This window comes from Mus caroli, unplaced genomic scaffold (assembly GCF_978045245.1).
Source record: "Mus caroli unplaced genomic scaffold, Mus_caroli_1 scaffold_14, whole genome shotgun sequence".
Lineage (NCBI taxonomy): Eukaryota > Metazoa > Chordata > Mammalia > Rodentia > Muridae > Mus > Mus caroli.
In genome coordinates, this window is record NW_028227269.1 from 75,441,233 (window position 1) to 75,457,922 (window position 16,690).

Sequence of the window (16,690 nt, forward strand, 5' to 3'; positions counted from 1 at the left end):
AGTATGTGTCAGAACTGAAAATCACTGGTGCCCAGGCAGGTTCACAGACCTGCTTCAAAGTGTTCATTTACACTAAGTATGTACTAATGCTGGACTGCACAAGAGAAATTCCCACAGAGGTTTAGGGTGTTGCTGGCCTGGGAGAATCTTTAGTGATCCCAAACTAATTATGGACCATGTTACATAGTACAGGATATAGTTATAGTAATGTCATGAGTGACTAATTTATTTGCCTAGCATGTACAAGGCCCTGGGTTCAATGCCCAGTACTACCAAATAAAAAAGTAATGGACTACAGTCTCTCCAACTCTGAAAGGGATGTCCTGCCAAGAGCTGTTAGAGCTGACATTGCTTTTGCTAAAGATAATTAAGAATGTGTGGGGATCTTCCAAAGAATCAAAAATAAATAAATAAATAATAAAAAGAAAAGAAAAGAAAAAAGAGAGAGACCATGCCACTTGACTGTGTTTCTTTACAGAAGGGATGTTCTAGTTCGTTCCAAGCTGCTGATGGGCCAACTGGCTTTGTCAATAAACTCACCTTCTCTCCTTGGAGTGATGGGACTGAGTCCCGCAAACTGTGAAAGCTGTCTTTGATGTGGTCCCTACGTTTTCGTTCCAGTGCATTATGGTGAGCCCGCTTGTCAGCCTAGGAGAGTGAAGAAAGAGCATGTCAGGAGTGCACTTCTTTACAGGTGGATGCGGCCAAGCCTGGAAGTGTGTGCAGTCAGCGCTGTCCCTGGCAAGTGGACTGGGAAAATTTGTAGTGAGGTGGGTAGTTAGGAAGGAGTCTCCAGAATTAGGCTCTGTTAAAGGGGAGAAAGGGTGAGCAAGGCTTGCAACAGGAACAACATCCAAAGTAGCACGATGACTCCAGCTCATGCACAAGGAAAATCAAAGTTATTCAGGGACAAAGAGTGACTCTCCAGTGAGTGTCCCCAACCTACACGATGGAGCAGCTGCCAGTCTGTGGTTGGAATGTTACTAAGGGAAGCTCCAGCGGGCACTTCATAAGCTATGGTTACCTCTACCGTGAGACTTGGGGAATTCTGTCCACAGGAAACCCACTATCCTGAGGCCCTCCTGATAGGTCACTAGTATATCCTCTTATCAAGTCATACAAGAGAGCCCCAACCCTCTAGAAAACACAGCTGCACCTGAGGTCATTATGGCAGAGCTGACAGACTGCCAATTACATTCAGTTTCCTCTCACACAGACTGAGCCAGAAAGGCAGTTCTTGGGCAGCAGACCTTCTGACACCTACATGCTCTTGGTAAAGTCCCTCAGGCCCCTGCAGCAGGGCAGGCCCATTTGGCAGTTTTCTAAATCCCCTAACCTAACCAGCCTTTAACCTTTCCTGCTTGGAATTATAAGCACTCAGCTAGCTGTTGGGCCAGGACTGCCAACCAATCAGGAAAGGAAAGAGAGCAGGGCACCGTGCTAAGGCGCTTCATCTCCCTCTGAACAGAACACAAGGACCTATTTCAGCAAAAACTTCACCACACCTACACTTCAGGCATTATAGACACACACACTCTGAGTATTTACCCTGACTAGAGCAGGCTGGGCTACGCTAGCCTAAAGAACCTATCTACACATTAGAGTGACCTGGCCACTAAGCCCAGAGCGCCAGGAATTTTGAAAATGCAGCAACAAGAGAAAACCAGGTTAAATGCTGCTTCCAAAGAATCCTTGTATTAGAAAAGATGGTCAGACAGAATCAGACAAGAGCCATGAGAAGAAAAGGACCTGAAATTCTTCTCCTACCAAATTCTAAAGTCTGTGACTCACTGAGGTCGGCACTTTTCTCCTGATCCCTAGGTGCCTACCTACAGTTGTTAATCGTCTACAAATCCCCATTACAGCCACTGTCCTGAAGGACTTGTAAAGTTAACCCTTCTTAAACCTCAGTTCACTGTTAAGCAAAATATTTTCTCAACTAGTTATATGGAAAATAGAAAAGGAATCTGAAAGGACAATTAAGCTTGAAAAACCAGGTACCTGAGGTTAGAGGATATTATACATCACTGGGCAAGATAACTACAGCCACCCTCCAGCGGCAGTGTGAGACAGCTTATACCTGAGGAGCCCAAGAGACCTAGGACCAGCATTTGGCATGGACTAGACCTCTGGTGTTTACTCTAATTTCCAAGATGGTCTATTTACATGCAAATCAACTGGTCTTCAGCAGCAGTCCAAGATACTCCTGTCTACTAAATCACCCTGACTCCTGGCCCTCCTCCCAGCTTAAGAGCTGTGCACGGAAGCAGTGACCCCAGTTACCCACAATCCCTTCTGTTAATACAAATAAAATCCTAATTGTCTGTTTTCTTTTTGGGAGAACCCTAAAAATCCCAAGCAGTTAGAGCTAAGTTGGTCTTGGTTTCCTGTGGGCCTGTGCTGCAAGCAAGGAGCTAAGTTTAACCAAACAACAAAATCATCCCACAAGATGCACCACCCCCTCCCGTTTGCTGAGCACTGAAAGGACTCAGATGGACAACAAGTCGTTTGGTTGGAAGACTGTAGTGAACTTGGCTGTAGACCATGAGCAGAAATCTCGGCTTCTCATCTGGGGAGCCAGCCAAGTTAGAAGTTGGCTCGGCTAGGAAAGGCGGCAGGCCACTGCCTGGTAGAAAGCCTGGGCTGGGGACTGTTGTTCTCCAAGCAGTGGATGGAATTTCTGTGGTGGTTCCAGACCCAATTTAACTAGCAGAACGGGGGAGTCTTAGAGCAAGCACTCCTGCCATGTCTACCCTCGGCTGTTCTGCCTAAACAGAGACAGCCACAAGGATGGACTTGTTTTCCCCTCCCCTGGCCTCATTTGCAAGCACACGTGAAAAACATGCCCAACTCACATGCCTAATTCCAGGCAACTCTGAATTAAGTGACATTTCCAGTGCTTACAGAGCATAGGAAAACTTGACACACCTTCACACAAGGCGGAGAGTTCTCTCTGCAAAGTATTTCTGTGCTGAAGATGAAGCAGATACCCCCTAGCTTTGTGTGATGGGCCAATGGGAAGGCTATTATACTGTCTTGTTAGCCATCTTCTCTTGCTGACAGCTCTTTCCCAAAAGGTCAAGCTTTCAGAACTGAGGAAAGAAAAACCAGGTAAAGACCCTCTGCCTAAGGTGCTGGAGATCCTCCCAGGAGCTTTTTAAAGCAGCACAGCAACCAACAGCAACAGCGGAACAAAGCAACTCAGATGAGTGTACACTCTCTTGCCTATACCGAGAAGTGTCTGGTCATGCTGACACTGGGACCGGTGGTACCCTTGTGGAATAGATCACAGAGGCCTTTTTGGGCTATGTCACAGGTTCCCAAATGACTCCCCTATACATCCTCAGGAGTAGATGCTGGACACTGCTTGCTCTGTAACACAGGATCTGCAGTAGACTAAAGACAAGTACTAGGGGCTTTGTGATACCAGAGTGGTCCACAGCTGCTCACAGGAACTACAGTACCAAATTGCTTCCAGCTTTGATGTCTAGGCCAAGGCTTTTCCTCAGTCTCAGTTGTAGTTCCACCAAACTTTTCCACGCTGGCAGACAGCAGAAAACCCGTCACCTATAATTTGTCCACCTCTCACACTAACAAGCATGTGTATCTTAGTGCAGCTCAATGTTGAAAGCAAGCTTAGTCGCTAAACTGACAGGACACGGAAGCTAAGGAGAGCCGTTCAGAATTGAGGCACTCTCTCAACAGTTATTTCCTTTCAACTTATTGCACAGAGAATGCATCTTCATTCACTCATCTCACCAATCAGCAACCCAATTTCCTGCACGGCCTAGCATGGAGAAAGAAACACCTTACTGTAAAGGATGTACAAGATTTTTCCAGAATGCCATTTCTTGCAAGCTGCCTGGCACCTAACTGTTCTACCATATAGGGGGAATCTTCTCAATGCCAATGTGGAGGGAACATGTGTCGTCCTTAGTGGCTATTTAGTATATTTAGTTTCAGAAATTAAATGGTGTCTCTTTAGACGACAGAGTCACAGGACTATCCAGCAAGCTTCACTGAAACAATAAGAATGCTGAATACAAAGGCTCCGAATTCTCATGCAGTACATGGATTACTTCTGTTTGAATTAAATAAAACAATTCCTACGCAACTCAAAAGTACTCAACCTAAAAATTGCAACACAAAACAACAGGCACCTGAGATGAGATAATCTCACTAGTGTCTTTAGTAGGCAGATATTAACTCCAGGTTCCTAGCTCTTCTGTTTGAAGCCTACGGCTGATACACATTTCTGTCAATATATTTGCTTTTGAGGTTTCTACCATCTTTTGGAGTCTAAAAGAACCTGGGAACACTACAACCCACACGTGCCATTACACTAGCTGTTTAGAGGAAGGAATTCTTGGTTAGGACACTGAAGTCAGGCCTGACAACCTAACACCTGTAAGCCCCACAGGAGGCTGAGGCAGGAGAATTCCTGCAGGGGGCAGGGGGAGGCCAGGCTACAGAGCAAAACCCTGTCATAACCCTCCCTTGTCCCAGAAAGAGATCAAATAGGGTTCCTAGATCAACTCTTTTATTCTGTCAGCTTTTGACAAAGCAACACACAACTCTTAAAAACTTAGCACTGTCTTCTCTCTCACAGCACACGCAGGGAGGAACGCGGCTTTTACATCATCAGAGCAAGCGCTGAGCAGAAGCAAGCACGACAGCGCTTGCAGCACTTCTGTCACAAGTTTCCTGAACCTCCAGAGTGGTCAAACTCCCTTCCTCCCAAATACACTTCAGTCTCCAAAGAAGCAAAAAGCTGAGGAGTTAAAAATACTGTAAACCAGAAAGAACTCGAAGTGGAAGAGTGCAAACCTACTTTACACCTCCAGCCAGCAGAGCAGCTGTGACATGTTGAATTCAGCAGATGCGGCAAAGGACAGTACACAGAGAAAGGCCTCAGGTTTCTTGAGCAGCTCAGGAATCCTACATTTCACATATACTTTCACTCTTTCCCAGGGAAATTATCCAAACAGAAATAAAGCAAAAGGAACCCCTTGCATAAAGTAACTGCCTCAGAAACTTAGTTTTAAAATACAACTTACTCCCCCACTCCACTCCCAAAAGTACTAGTGAGATTCTGCAATTATTAAGTTTAGTACCTAGTGTTCAGGGTGACTTCCTCTAACAGTTTGCTGCTCACTGGAGACTGCTTCCGTGTGCAGCACTGTGAGGAGGTCAGTTTCACTTTCCACTGCCTCCTCCATACTGATCTGAATGGCCTGCCCTCTTCACAAGTAAGATACTGTACTGACTGTAGGAACTATGATCATCTTTCCATGTTATTTTCCAAGTAACGTGTGTGTGTGTGTGTGTGTGTGTGTGTGTGAGAGAGAGAGAGAGAGAGAGAGAGAGACAGAGAGACTATCGCTCAGTTCGAACTCATGGTATTCCTCCTGTCTCAGTTATCCTGAGTGCTGGGATTATAAGTGTGAGCTTCCACACTTGGGTTCCAAATAACTTCTTAAAAGTTTTCCTGTAGTCCTAAACACGTGGTTGTTCACAGTCTACCTTTCTTAAATGGTTTTCCAAAGATAAAATCTAATAGCTTTCCATATTTTAGAAAAAAATTGTATTATTTATACTAAATTTTAAAAAGCAAATGGATATATTCACAGGGATAAAGGAGGAATACATGTTCCCAGCCCGTTTGTGACAGTTGTACGATGCACTGTCTATAATATACCTGCTTTTTCCGTCTATGCTATGATAAACTGCTACCAGAAAAATCTCAATAAATAAACATACTAAATGAAAACAAAGGGTCTCAAAGATTCAACCTCCAGCAACAACAAAAATTTCATTGTCTATGTCCCAAAGTGAAAGGAAAAAATCCAAAGCACCTTAACAACAGTGACAAAAAAAGTTAAAACATCTAGACAAAGTAGAACCTGCCTCACGGGAGTGGAAACAATAAATGCACATCACCACCCACGTGGATGCTTTCAAAAGCAGAAAGCCTACAGGAACTGCTTATCATATAGTAAGGAAGCATCGCTCACTGAAAGGCAAACCTAATGCCAGCTCAAGGATGAGTCTTCAAAACAAGCCGCCCAACCCTTGCCCCCTAACCCTCATCAAGTCCTTAGAACTAGAGATTTGGGGAGGGGGGAAAGAAGTTGCTTTGTTGTTGTTGTTTTGGTAGGACAGGTTCAAAAGAAAACAACCAAGTCCATAGTATTAAGACTAATAGTACCCAGGCAGGGTGGTGACACATTTAGTCCCAGCTGATTAAATCCCATTTAATCCGGGAACCTGAGGTGGACTGATCTTTCTGAGTTCCAAGATAGCTTAGATGCCTTTCCCTCTCTCTCAAGAGAGAGAGAGAGAGAGAGAGAGAGAGAGAGAGAGAGAGAGAGAATAATAGCTGAGGAATTTGACTTTCCATAGAAGTAAATATGTGTAATGCTTCATTAAGAAATAAAACATTATCTTCCATGAGGCTCTCAGAACAATCCTTAAGACCTCTGAGATAACTGCACTCAATCAATCAGCTCTCAATAAATAAGGTTTTCTTAGTGCTCAGGCAAGCTGTACAATCTCTAACGAAGCACACATACAACTGAAGAACCTGCTTTTAGCCTGTGAATAATAAGGTCCTACATCAGAGCTATCAATTTGGCATCCTACAAACTTGTTCCCTAGAAAAAGAGAGAAAGGTAGAGAGTTCTTGTTTGTGTGAGGCAGAATCTCATGCTGCAGTCCAGGCTGGAACTCATTCTATATCTCAGGTTGGCTTAAAATTCAGGGAAGACTTCTGCCAAAGCCTCAGAAGCCCTGGGCTTACATACTGGGCCACAACCCTGGACTCTGTGTTGTGTATGTCAAGGCAGGGTCTCAGTACACTGCAGAAGCAGGCTCAAACGTTTGATCCTCCTACCTCAGCCTCCCGAGTCACTGGGTTTACCCACCAGACCAAGCCTAGTTGCATCCTGCAAACTCTACAAGTTCCTAAACAGCTGTGTCATATATCGTTTAAAAATCAGGTAACTAGAAGATAAAGAGATAGCTCAGTGGGTAAAGGCACTGTGGTCAAACCTGATGACCCTAAATTCAATCCCCAGACCCATGTGTGGGAGAGAGAGAACTGAATCCAAGTTGTTCTTATGACCTTCACATGTGAGCCATGACATACACGTGACCACACAACACACACACACGTTAAGTAAATGTAATTTTAAAAAAATCAATTAAATAGGCTGAGGTTGAAGCTCCTCGGCAGAGGGGTTGCACAGCATGCGAGGGCCCTGGGTTCGAATCCTAGCACAGCCAAAAGTTTAATGCACATAAACACACCCAAAAAAGTAATAATCTGTGTTTTGAGTATTTTAACATTTCTCATAAAGTTTGAAGTTCCAGGGATATGGCTCGGCCCTGAAGGAAACAAAAAGATCTGGCAGCACTGACCACTGTCAGGTAGCAAGCAGCAGGGGTAGGTGGCTACTGACTTTTTAGAAGGGGTATACATCCTCACCTCTTCCTTCCACCCTTGACTAGCTCATTACCTGGTCCTCACGGGTAATGAGGACCTCACTCCATTCTCTTTCCCTACCATTTCCAACCATCAAATATTCCATCTGTCTCTCCTGTCTGGTTGTATTCTGAGTCTATTCCTTCTCTTCTCTCTCTTCTAATCTATGCCTATTTACTCCTAAGTCTCAAACTCCAAAGACAAGAAAGCACGGGGTCAACCCAAAGCCAGAAACACCTACAAAAAACCCCATTAATATAAAAAAATCTAAGAAGTCACTGATAACATTATATGGACGCATCCATCACCTTTCAGCAAAGCTGTCTCTAACAGTGCCACTCTTCAACAATTTTTTTCTTCTCAAATGGAAAGTCAAGACCACAAAAAGCTGTGCCACTTTCAATATTTAACTTCTAGCGCCTCTCTTTTTTCCACTGTCGTTTTTTTTGGGGAATATCATGCTTTTCTAGATCCTAGGAGTCTGCAGTAGTCACATGACCTTGGCTAAAGGCGATTATTAACATGTTCCTGCAACTTCACACAACTATGGAGATCCTGCTTAAAGTTTACCTGCTCCTAAATAAAACCTAGCCAGTTTGCTCTGAAATAACACTACCATTCACTTCAGAATGCCCTTCCATTTCTCACATATCTCCAAGGCATCCTTCACTGAACACTACAGAACAACTCAGTTCACAGCACAGGCCTCCTCTCACTCGCCTGCCTGCCTGCCTGCCTGCCTGCCTACTCACTAGAATCTACCACCTGACTATCAAGAATCATGTGGATTTGCAACGCACCCCCTCCTCCAACCCCAACAGACTTAACCTCACCTTAGCGGTTAAGAGGAGTTTACAAGAGTATTAAAAGTAATAGAACGATCTCTTTTTCTGACTCCAAAAAGAACCAAAACTGAACGGAAATGAAAATGAAATGGAGAGTAGGAGACGTACCGCAGATTGAAACCTCGGTTGCTCTTCCTGGAATAAGAGAGAGAGAAAAATAGAAAATACAGAAGTTATTTTCACACTTCGAATTCAATAATAAGAAAGAAAATGCCGGCGGCGGAGGAAGCAGCGGGTGGGGAGTCAGTCTGACACCCCTCCCTCCCTCTTTCCCCTTCCACTCTCTCCAGCGAGATCCCGTAGCCTAATGGGGGGGGGGGGGGTTTCAGGCGCTGCCCCTCCTTCTGGGATCCGAAACACTGCCTGCTCTCCCCCATCCCTCTAGGGCGTCAGAGCACTCCCAGCCCCTTCACCCCAAGGATCAACCGGTCACGGGAGGAGGGAGCTCATGGACCCAAAGAGCAAGAGCTGAGCGCTGGTCTCCTTGCCCAGGATCCGGAAGGATAATGGGATCCCCAGCCGGGCAGAGCAGAGAGGGAGGCCTCGACACCCTCCTCCACGGGAGAATGTGGGGGTCCCAGAGGCCGCGTGTCTGCTCCCACCTTCAGTCCCAGGAGGCCTCTCCGGACAGGACTGGAGGGGAGCGAGCCTGGAGCGCGACGCAGGCGGTCCCGGCCCCGGGGGGAGGGGGGAGAAAAGGACGGAGGCGGCGGCGGCGACCCGGCCCCCTCCCGCCCGGCTGAGAACCCTTGCCGCTGTCCCCGCCTGACAACCCGAACGGAAAGGAAGAAGCCCCGGGACTCACGTCGCTCTCCACCTCGATGTCATCGTTATCGCTCATTTCCTACGGCCCAGGGAGCGGCCACTGCAGCGGCGGCCGGGGAGGGGAGGGGTGGAGGGAAGGGGGAAGTCACCGACAACAACAAGCCGAGTGCCCCCACGCACTCACTCACTCACTCGCTCACTCACTCACACACACTCACACACACACAACACGGGCGACAACCACCTCACTGCAGCACCGGATCAACGGCGGCACGCACGCCCGATCGGCCCCCTAACACGTGACCGGGCTCACCGCGCCGGGGTAGCTGAGACTTGTAGTCCTCGAGCGTCGGATGGGCGAGTGAGAGAGAGCCAGAGAAACTACAAATCCCATCAGGAACCGCACACAGGCTTCGCCAGACCCGCTTGTTGACAGAGCTCAGGGCGCCTGCGCCCCGGGTGTTGGCAGCGAGAAGTGGCGCGGTGCCTCCCGGGAGATGTAGTCCACAGACCGCGAGTTGTCAGGAGATTTTCCTCCCCAGGCAGCGGAGAGGCTGCTGGGAAGACAGGACACGTGGAGGGAGCTGGGCTCCTGGAGCCGGCCACAATTCTGAGCTCTGGGCGCCCGGCCCAAGGGATTGGGTGGAGGCTCGGGGGTTTGGGGGCGGGAGGAGAGAAACTGGCTGCCAAAATAACACTGTCTATTCTTGGCTAGACTGCTTTTACATTGTCTTGTTTAATGCTTGAGTCGCTCCACTTGCGCCCTGGGGCGTAACCCTCCCGGGAAGGAATCACGCTGTGGCTGACCAGGGGGCGCGGTCGAGATGCCCACGCGGACCCTCTGTATCTGGGTTTAAGGTGTTAAGAGGCATTACGGGACAACTAAAGGACCGACTTCGCCAGGTGTCCTTCATCTCAAGAATCTTGCTTTCATTTGTCCGAGAGAACTGTCCTTGCTGGGCTTGAGTGTTTACAAAACCTCTCGTAGGTGCAAGTAAAACCTGCCTTCTGTTTGTTGTAGCCGGAGCAGATTAGGGAGTGCCCCAGTTTAGAGAACTTTAATTAACTGCAAAAAGAATCAAAACGGGAAAGTTGTGCAGCTCCCTGTCCAGTTAAGGTCATACGTATCCAACGAGGTATGAAGTGTAACTACATTGTCCCTAATATGTGGCAGCCCAGGAATGGCATGATGTGTCCCCTCAAAGACTTCACAGCTGTGAAAGCAAAAACCGGACTACCATGTCATCATTTTCAGTGTGCACCAGGTCCTCAATGAAACAACAAACAAACAAACAAACAAAACAGTAATAATAAGGTCATCTGAGAAATTAACCAGACTACCACTTTACAATTGATCTTCAAAATGAGTGCGGTCTTGAGTTTGATTTATGAGTTAGTGTTTTTTGAGTAAAAATCATTTAACCCCTGACTATTGAGTGCAGAAACTTGGTGGTGCAATACAATCTTTCTGACAGCTAGCCCAGGCTGGCCTTAAATGGCCGTGTGGCCAAGCCTAGTGATGAGAACACAGTCATAAGCAGACACTGACCAGTAATAGAAGTCAAGGACTGTAAGGGAGACAAAGATGGTAAGAGGTTTTTTTTGGTTGGTTGGTTGGTTGGTTAGTTAGTTTTTCGAGACAGGGTTTCTCTGTGTAGCCCTGGCTGTCCTGGAACACACTCTGTAAACCAGGCCTGCCTCTGCCTCCCAAGTGCTGGGATTAGAGGCTTTTGCCACCACTGCCTGGATAAGATAGTAAGAGTTAACTGGATACCAGAAGTAGAGGCCATGGATGGTCACCGCAAACCCTCCGTATAGATCGACCTGCAATGTGCAGCGTGCATCCTTAGCTGCAAGTTAGTTTTTTTGGGGAATTAAAAATATATATATATATATATCTCGCCGGGCTTGGTGGCGCATGCCTTTAATCCCAGCACTCGGGAGGCAGAGGCAGGCGGATTTCTGAGTTCGAGGCCAGCCTGGTCTACAAAGTGAGTGCCAGGACAGCCAGGGCTACACAGAGAAACCCTGTCTCGGAAAAAAAAAAAATATATATATATATATATATATATATATATATCTCATGCCTGTTCCATGCCCCTCCTCAATGAAGTCAAAACCTTTGGGAGGTGGGTAGGATCAATAAAAGACAGTTTATAATGATCTTCAGGTGGTTCGTATGTGAAACCTAGAGGATGCCAGGATAAAGGCAAGCATTCGCTGAATTATATACTTTGAAAGAGTGGGCTTTATGATTGATATGTTAATAATTATGCATCAACAAAGCTGTTATAAAAATAATCTTCGCTCACATGGCTAAAATCTAAGAAGTAGATTATAAAAACACTGCAGGGAAAGCGGACATGCCACGCAGATTGTACAGCAGCAAGTGATATGAATTTAGAGGAGATGCCAGATTTCAGGGAGGGTGGGGGGTAATGGCCAGGTGTTTTCTGAGGCTGCCAGGACAAGGACTAGGCCTACAAAGCCAAACTAGATTCTGCTCACCATAGATCTCCACATGTTGAAAGGACATCTAGAAAAATGGAATAAAGGCTTTCCAGGGCCGGGTGGTGGTGGCACACGTCTTTAATTCCAGCACTCGGGAGGCAGAGACAGGCGGATTTCTGAGTTCGAGGCCAGCCTGGTCTACAGAGTGAGTTCCAGGACAGCCAGGGCTACACAGAGAAACCCTGTCTCAAAAAACCAAAAACAAAAACAAAAACAAAAACAAAAACAAAAAACAAACTAACAGAAATACTTCTCCTGTCTCAGCCAAGGCCTGGGATTACTGGTGTGTGCCACCCAAGTTCAGCTTTTTCCTAGTAATTGACAGATTATTCAAATCTGTCAGTCTGGCCAGTACCTCTGATCTAATAGGAAGGAAGGAAGGAAGGAAGGAAGGAAGGAAGGAAGGAAGGAAGGAAGGAAGGAAGGAAGAAAAGAAACCCAGAAATGGAATGGTATTTTGAAGCACTCATGGAACATTTATAAGAACTGATTGAGTTCTGAGCCATAAAACGAATCTCAGTAAGTTTTGACAGATGTGATCTGAGAGAACATATTCTTAGATATAACAGAGTTAAAATGAAAATAATAATAATACCAGTGTGAGCATAAATTTACTCGGTTTATATGCACAAGGACTTAGGTTTGACCTCTAGCACTGCCAAATAATAATAATAAAATTAAAAGTAAAAAGCTAGACATGGTAGCACCTGCCTGTGATCTTAGCCTGTGAAGATGGAGGGAGGCAAAATGAAAAAAAATGTATGGGCCTTCTCTGTCCTATAAGGAAATGGAGTTGAGTGACCCAAATGGAGATTTTCATGAACAAGACATTTGCTGAGAGAACTGTGCACAAAGGACAGCCATGTCCTTTATAGTCTCTTCTGGTTGTTTTTCTGATATGACTAACAATCTAACATTTCCACAGGCGAGTCTTTGGGAAGCTTTAAAAACATTCAAGCCCTTGAGCCTTTCAAGATTGAATTTGTCAGTCTTAAGTACTTTGTGCTGGTTCAAGTAGGCCCGCCACTGGGAGGCTTCATAGAAATGCAAAGCTTCAGCCCCTAGCCAGACCCAGACAATCACAACTGCCTTAGAATTGATCAGGAGCACTAGCGGGGCAGGGGGGAGCTGTCAGTGCCCTGTGCGGGCTGACTGCCTCCGTTTCTGATTCCTCCAGAGATCAGTCCACTCAGCTAAACCACTCTCCTCCAGACCCTGGGCGACACACTTATTGCTAAATCCAAATCTTTATCTTACTTGTTGACCTTCTGTTCTGTTTCGCTGATTCCTGCGTTTGTCTGTGGCACTGGCCTTTCACTTTATGCTATGCAAGGGTCTCAGGGTGTGGACCAGGCTGTCTCTGAATTTGTGGTCTTCCAGCCTTGGCCTCCCAAGTGCTGGGAATGTAGGTGTGAGCCATTGTACCTTGATGTGAATTTCCCTTTTATTAAGGAATTCATATATATATATATATATATATATGTTTTTTTCTCCTATTTTCTCGGTGGTCCCTTCTCTGTGTCTCTGGTTCTTCCTGCCTAAGCCCTGTGTAACTTTTGTGGCCATTGACCCTTGAATCTTCTTTTAAAAAAACAAAAAACTCTTTATTTGTGTGTGACACACACACACACACACACACACACACACACCCCTTGAGCTTGAATTCAGATCAGGCTTAGCAGCAGGAGCCTTTACCCACTGAGATATCCCTTTGGTCAGACTCTTAAATTTTTTTCTGTCTTCTATCTGGTGGAATCCTCTGCCTGAGACTTTGCTAACTAGTTCTCCAACTGAGTCCCAAGTGCTAGCATTTCGTCCAGGCTCCGCCTCACAGTTACCTGGCAACAGCCACGTGTGTGCCTGACTCACTATAAAAGGGACTGCTTGCCACCTCCTCTCTCTTGCTTTCTTGGTCCTCTTGCTCCTGCCCCCTCTCTCTCCCCATTCCCCTCCCCCTTCTTTCTCCATGTGCCCATGCTCTGCCTCTACTCCTCTACTCTCTCTCTCTCTCTCTCTCTCTCTTCTCTGTCTCAACTCCCCTCCCCATGCCCTGATTAAACTCTATTCTATACTATACCATCATGTGGCTGGTCCCTCAGGGGGAAGGGATGCCTCAGCATAGGCCATGCAGAGGCACCCCCTTCCCCTACGCCTGACTGCACATCCACCAAACATATTCTCTCTCTCCTCTTTAATTTTATAAAACAACACCAAGACTGAATCTCAGCAAGACAGGGTGCATCATTCGAATGACCCCAGCAACTAGAAAGCGTAGGCAGGAAGATGAAAAAGGAGTTCAAGGCCATGGGGCAATGTTTCAGTGGGTAAAGTACTCCTTTCACAAGCATGGGGACCTTAATTCTGATTCCCCAGTACCCATGAAAAAGCTGGACACAGCCACATACATCCAGCCCCAGCAATGGGGGTGGGGCAGATCTCGGGCTCCCTAGTTAGCCAGTCTAGCCCAAAAGGCAAACTACAGGATTCAATGAGAGACCCTGTCTCAAGAAGAGGAGGAGGAGGAGGAAGACAACAATGACAAGGATAAGGACACAGGCTGCTCAATGTCGGTTTCTGTTCTTTTTTTTTTTTAAAGATTTATTTATTGATTATATGTAAGTACACTGTAGCTGTCTTCAGACACTCCAGAAGAGAGAATCAGATCTTGTTACGGATGGTTGTGAGCCACCATGTGGTTGCTGGGATTTGAACTCCGGACCTTCGGAAGAGCAGTCGGGTGCTCTTACCCACTGAGCCATCTCACCAGCCCCGGTTTCTGTTCTTAACTGTTGCACACATGCACATATGTGCCAGTGCATACACATACCACACACTATAAATAAGTAAATAAATGAATAAATAAATAAAGTCCAAGGCTAACCTGGGCTTGAGAACCTGAACTACATGAGGCCCCTTCTCTAGATTAATGAATTAATTAACAATAGTAATAACACTGATTATTTATATGAATATAGATATGTAGAGAAGTATATATCATTTTAACAAAAACATGTCCTTGAAAAGTAGAAAATTCCAATGATTTTTCTTTTTCTTTTCTTTTCTTTTTTTTTAAACGTGCAGCATCATGCTTACCAAAACAGTAGCGCTATTAAAAGACAGTTGCTGCCTCCACGAGTCAGCTATCTTTCTTAAGCAGCGAGTATTTTAGAGTATTTTACGTCACAGCCTGTCCCTCCTGGTGTCAACTGTGCTTTCTAGTTGTTTGGGGGAGGAACTGTAACCACCAGGGTCTCTATAGCAACCTGCTAGCACACTCAGAAAGGGACCATTGAAGTCTCTCGTGAAGGCGATGGGGGCTTGGGTTGTAGCTAGCACGTGCCTAGTAAACATGAAGCCGGAGTTCAATCCTCAGTACAGTAGAAAAACAATAAACAAACGTTTATAAGACACTAACAACAAATGCTGGTGAGGATATGGAGAAAGAAGTACCAACTGGCACAGCCACTATGGAACTCAATAGGGAAGTTTCTCAAAAAGTTAAAAATAGAACTTTCATGCACCTCGGCTATACCAGGACATACAGTCAAAGGACTTTACAGCCTAAAGTCCACGTTTATTGCTGTACTATTTACAAAAGCAAGGAAATGAACCGACCTAAGATGCCCATCAACAGATGAAAGAAAGATGAAAATGTGCCATACAGATTCCAAGGAATTGTATTCAACTGTAAAGAAAGAAAAAAAAAGAAATTTGTAGGAACATAGATGAATCTGGAGATTATCATATTAAGTATAGGCCATGGCTTGTGGCTCTGGCTCTAGAGTTAGGAATGGAAGGAACTATTGGGACAATTGATGCTGGTTAGCTGGAGCTAAGAAATTAGCAATGATTAAGAAAAGACCAGCATCACTGAGTTGAAATCTGGGAATTATTTTCTGGGAGCACAAAGAAGCTGTGTTCCAGAGATAGCCAAGGTTGTACTTCATGCGGCTTCTGAACTTGGTAATGTGGAAGAGTCAACCAGGTGGTACTGGTTTTGAAGGCATGAGGTGTCATGAAGAACAGCTGAGGCTTGGCATTGTGAGAGATCGTGGAAGGCCATTGGAGAAGGTGTAGCCTCAGCTGTAGTTGATGGCCCAGGACTGAGGGTGTCATGCAAAGGATTTGAGGCTTGGCACCATGAAGAGAGCCTATGAGAGGCTATTGGTGAAGCCTAGTTGGAGTGGAACACCCTTGTGTATTGGAGATGTCAGTACCATGGGATGATCACCAAGAACAGCAGCTGTAGTGGAGTGGATCAACCTGAGCTTAGAGTGCTTCAGAGGGCAGAGCTAGAGAAGTGATGCCAGCCCTTAGGAGGAGCCCAAAAGATCAAGTGGAATCCCAGACACTGAAGCAAGAAGCTGTAACATTGAAATTGCCTTGGAGATTAAAAGATGTTAAAGATGTCAGAGCCATGGGATACATGCTGAGGAAAGCTGCTAATAGGGAGTGGAACCAGCCCAGGAGAAAGCAGTTTGTTGCAGTCAACAAAGATGAAAAAGGAGTGGAGATTTAAAGACCACTTTGACATCAGCCATAGAGATGCAGAGTTTGGAGTTTACCCAGGTGGTTTCCCGTCTTTCTTTGGGAATTACAGTTAAGTGATTGGATGAATCTCAGAAGAGGCCTTGAACTTTGGACTTTTACTACTGTTGAGATAGCTATAGACTATGAGGATTTTAAAAGTTGGACTAAATGCATTTTGCATTATGTAATGTTTAAGTATGGCCCCCATAGACTCATGTGTTTGAACAAGTCTATGGGGGCCAGGGAGTGGAAATTGATGGTTTGTATATTCTTGCACCAGGGAGTGGCACCATTTGGAGGTGTGGCCTTGTTGAAATGGGTGTGACCTGGTTGGAGTAGGTGTGTCACTGTGGATGTGGGCTTAATACTCTCACCGTAGGTGCTTGAAAGTCAGTCTTCCACCTGCAGCCTCTGGATGAAGGTGTAGAACTCTCAGCTCTGCTTGTGCCATGCTCCCACCTTGATGATAATGGACTGAACCTCTGAACCTATAATCCAGCCCCATTGAAATGTTATTTTTATAAGACTTGCCTTGGTCATGGTGTCTGTTCACAGC

At 45.8% G+C, this 16,690-nt stretch overlaps 1 protein-coding gene across 7 annotated transcripts in view; it reads right to left on the bottom strand.

Moving 5' to 3' along the window:
• Positions 1-9,402, bottom strand: part of Max (MYC associated transcriptional regulator X) — a 39,605-nt gene extending 30,203 nt beyond the window's left edge. The window contains exons 1-4 of one of the 7 annotated variants that reach the window (XM_085830486.1): positions 8,931-9,108; positions 8,437-8,463; positions 2,929-3,092; positions 541-648 (exon numbers count right to left, since the gene is read on the bottom strand). Coding sequence is in view for 4 of the 7 variants with exons in the window: in XM_029484318.2 (XP_029340178.1) it covers positions 541-648; positions 8,437-8,463; positions 9,134-9,169 (171 nt within the window). In the remaining 3 variants the exon portion in view is untranslated. Of the gene's footprint in view, positions 1-540; positions 649-2,928; positions 3,093-8,436; positions 8,464-8,930; positions 9,109-9,133 lie in introns of those variants that run through there. The other 6 variants (XM_029484318.2, XM_021178829.2, XM_029484322.2 and 3 more) reach the window with 6 other exon arrangements.
• Positions 9,403-16,690: the final 7,288 nt, after the last annotated feature.